Source organism: Penaeus vannamei, chromosome 16, assembly GCF_042767895.1.
Source record: "Penaeus vannamei isolate JL-2024 chromosome 16, ASM4276789v1, whole genome shotgun sequence".
Taxonomy (NCBI): Eukaryota; Metazoa; Arthropoda; class Malacostraca; order Decapoda; family Penaeidae; genus Penaeus; species Penaeus vannamei.
In genome coordinates this window covers 7,778,982-7,780,734 of record NC_091564.1, presented here as the reverse complement: position 1 = coordinate 7,780,734, position 1,753 = coordinate 7,778,982, and the positions used below count along the sequence as shown (strand labels likewise).

General features: G+C 41.8%; 1 protein-coding gene across 1 annotated transcript in view; it reads left to right on the top strand.

Annotated features, from left to right (window-relative positions):
- Window positions 1-732: 732 nt before the first annotated feature.
- Window positions 733-1,753, top strand: part of LOC138864411 (putative neural-cadherin 2) — a 150,264-nt gene continuing 149,243 nt past the window's right edge. Inside the window, exon 1 of the mRNA XM_070131516.1 lies at window positions 733-1,419. Coding sequence (XP_069987617.1) covers window positions 1,371-1,419 — 49 coding nt within the window. The 5' untranslated portion in view covers window positions 733-1,370. The remainder of the gene's footprint in view (window positions 1,420-1,753) is intronic.

The window sequence follows — 1,753 nt, the reverse complement described above, 5'->3', positions numbered from 1 at the left end:
TTGCTTGATTCTTCCTTTATACCCATCCTCCTCCTCTTTGCTTTTATTCTGAAACCATCTTCATGTTTTCTTCTATAACGATCCTCCTCATTCCTCTCCTTACAATCCTTCCCTTCCTAATACCTTTTATTCTACAACCATCTTCCTCATTCTTTCTTCTATAACCATCCTCCTCATTCCTCTACTTGCAATCCTCCTCCTCCTCACTCCTTTTCTAAAATCCTCCTCCTCATTCCTCTAGAACCATCCTCCTCCTCATTTTTCTTCTACAACCATCTTCCTTCTTATTCCTCCTCTTCTACAACTATCCTCCTTATTCCTCTTCTCCAACCATCCTCCTCCACATTCCTCTTCTTCTCCATCCTCTTCTACAACCTTAATCCTCATTTTCCTCTACAAAAATCCTCCTTATTCTCCATCCATCCTCCTCTTCTTCATTCCTTTTATTCTACAACCATCATCCTCATTTTTTTTTCCTCTACGACCATCCTCCTCACTTCGTTTCTTCTACAACCATCCTCCTCCTCCTTCCTCTTCTCCAACATCCTCCTCATTCCATTCCTCCTCCCACCATCCTCATTCCTCTTCTTCTCCAACCATCCCACTCCTCCTTCCTTTTTCTCCTTATCCTCCTCATTCCTCTTCTTCTCCAACCATCCCACTGCTTCCTCTTTCTCCTCATCCTCCTCATTCCATTCCTCCTCTTCAACCATTTCCCTCCTCATTCCTCTTCTTCTCCAACCACACTCCTCCTTCCTCTTTTTCGTCATCCTCATTTCATTTCTCTTCCCACCATCCTCCTCATTCCTCATCTCCTCCAACCATCCCACTCCTCCTTCCTTTTTCTCCTCATCCTCCTCATTCCATTCCTCCTCTTCAACCATTTTCCTCCTCATTCCTCTTCTTCTCCAACCTTCCCACTCCTCCTTCTTCCTCTTCTTCCCCATTCCTTAAAAAAAAAACGACGAAATGGTACGCTTTCCAATCCGTTTTTCTTACGTATACATCTGTTGACTCTCCCTCTTGAGACGCATCACGGACGAGTGTGTACTTACTGCATCTCGAACTACAAACCGCAGACAGTATTCCCAACCACGTACGTTTCCGGGAATGAAACCACGGGTCTTATAAAAAAAAAAAATAAATAAATAAAAAAATCCGGGAATGAAACCACGAGTCTTATAAAACAACAACAACAATAACAAAAGAGAGAAAGAAAGAAAAAACAACAACAACAACAAAAGAGAGAAAGAGTAAGAAAAAAAAGAAAGAAAGTAAGAAAAAAGAAGAAACAACAGGATAAAAAAGTATCCGAGAAAAACAACTACTGGAAGTGTGTGTTTGTGTGTGTGTGAGTCCGTGCGTGCGCCATGGATCCGGCGAAGATATTTCAGATTATTACCAACAGCACGCTACTGGGTGAGTATACGAGGTTCTTGGGTATTGTTGTCTCTGTGTGTCTTTCGGGTTCTTGCGCTTTCACTCTCCCTATTTTTCTCGTCTTGTTTGTCTGTGTTTTTTTTTTTTATTATTTCTCTTTTTTTTGTCTTGGTTTCTCTTCTCTTTCTTTCTCGTCTTGTTTGTCTGTTTTTTTTCGTCTTGGTTTCTCCTCTCTCTCTTTCTTTCTGTCTGTTGTCTCGGTTTCACTTCTCTCTTTTTCTTTCTGTGTGTTTGTTCTGTCTGTCTGTCTCTCTCTCTCTCTCTCTCTCTCTCTCTCTCTCTCTCTCTCTCTCTCTCTCTCTCTCTCTCTCTC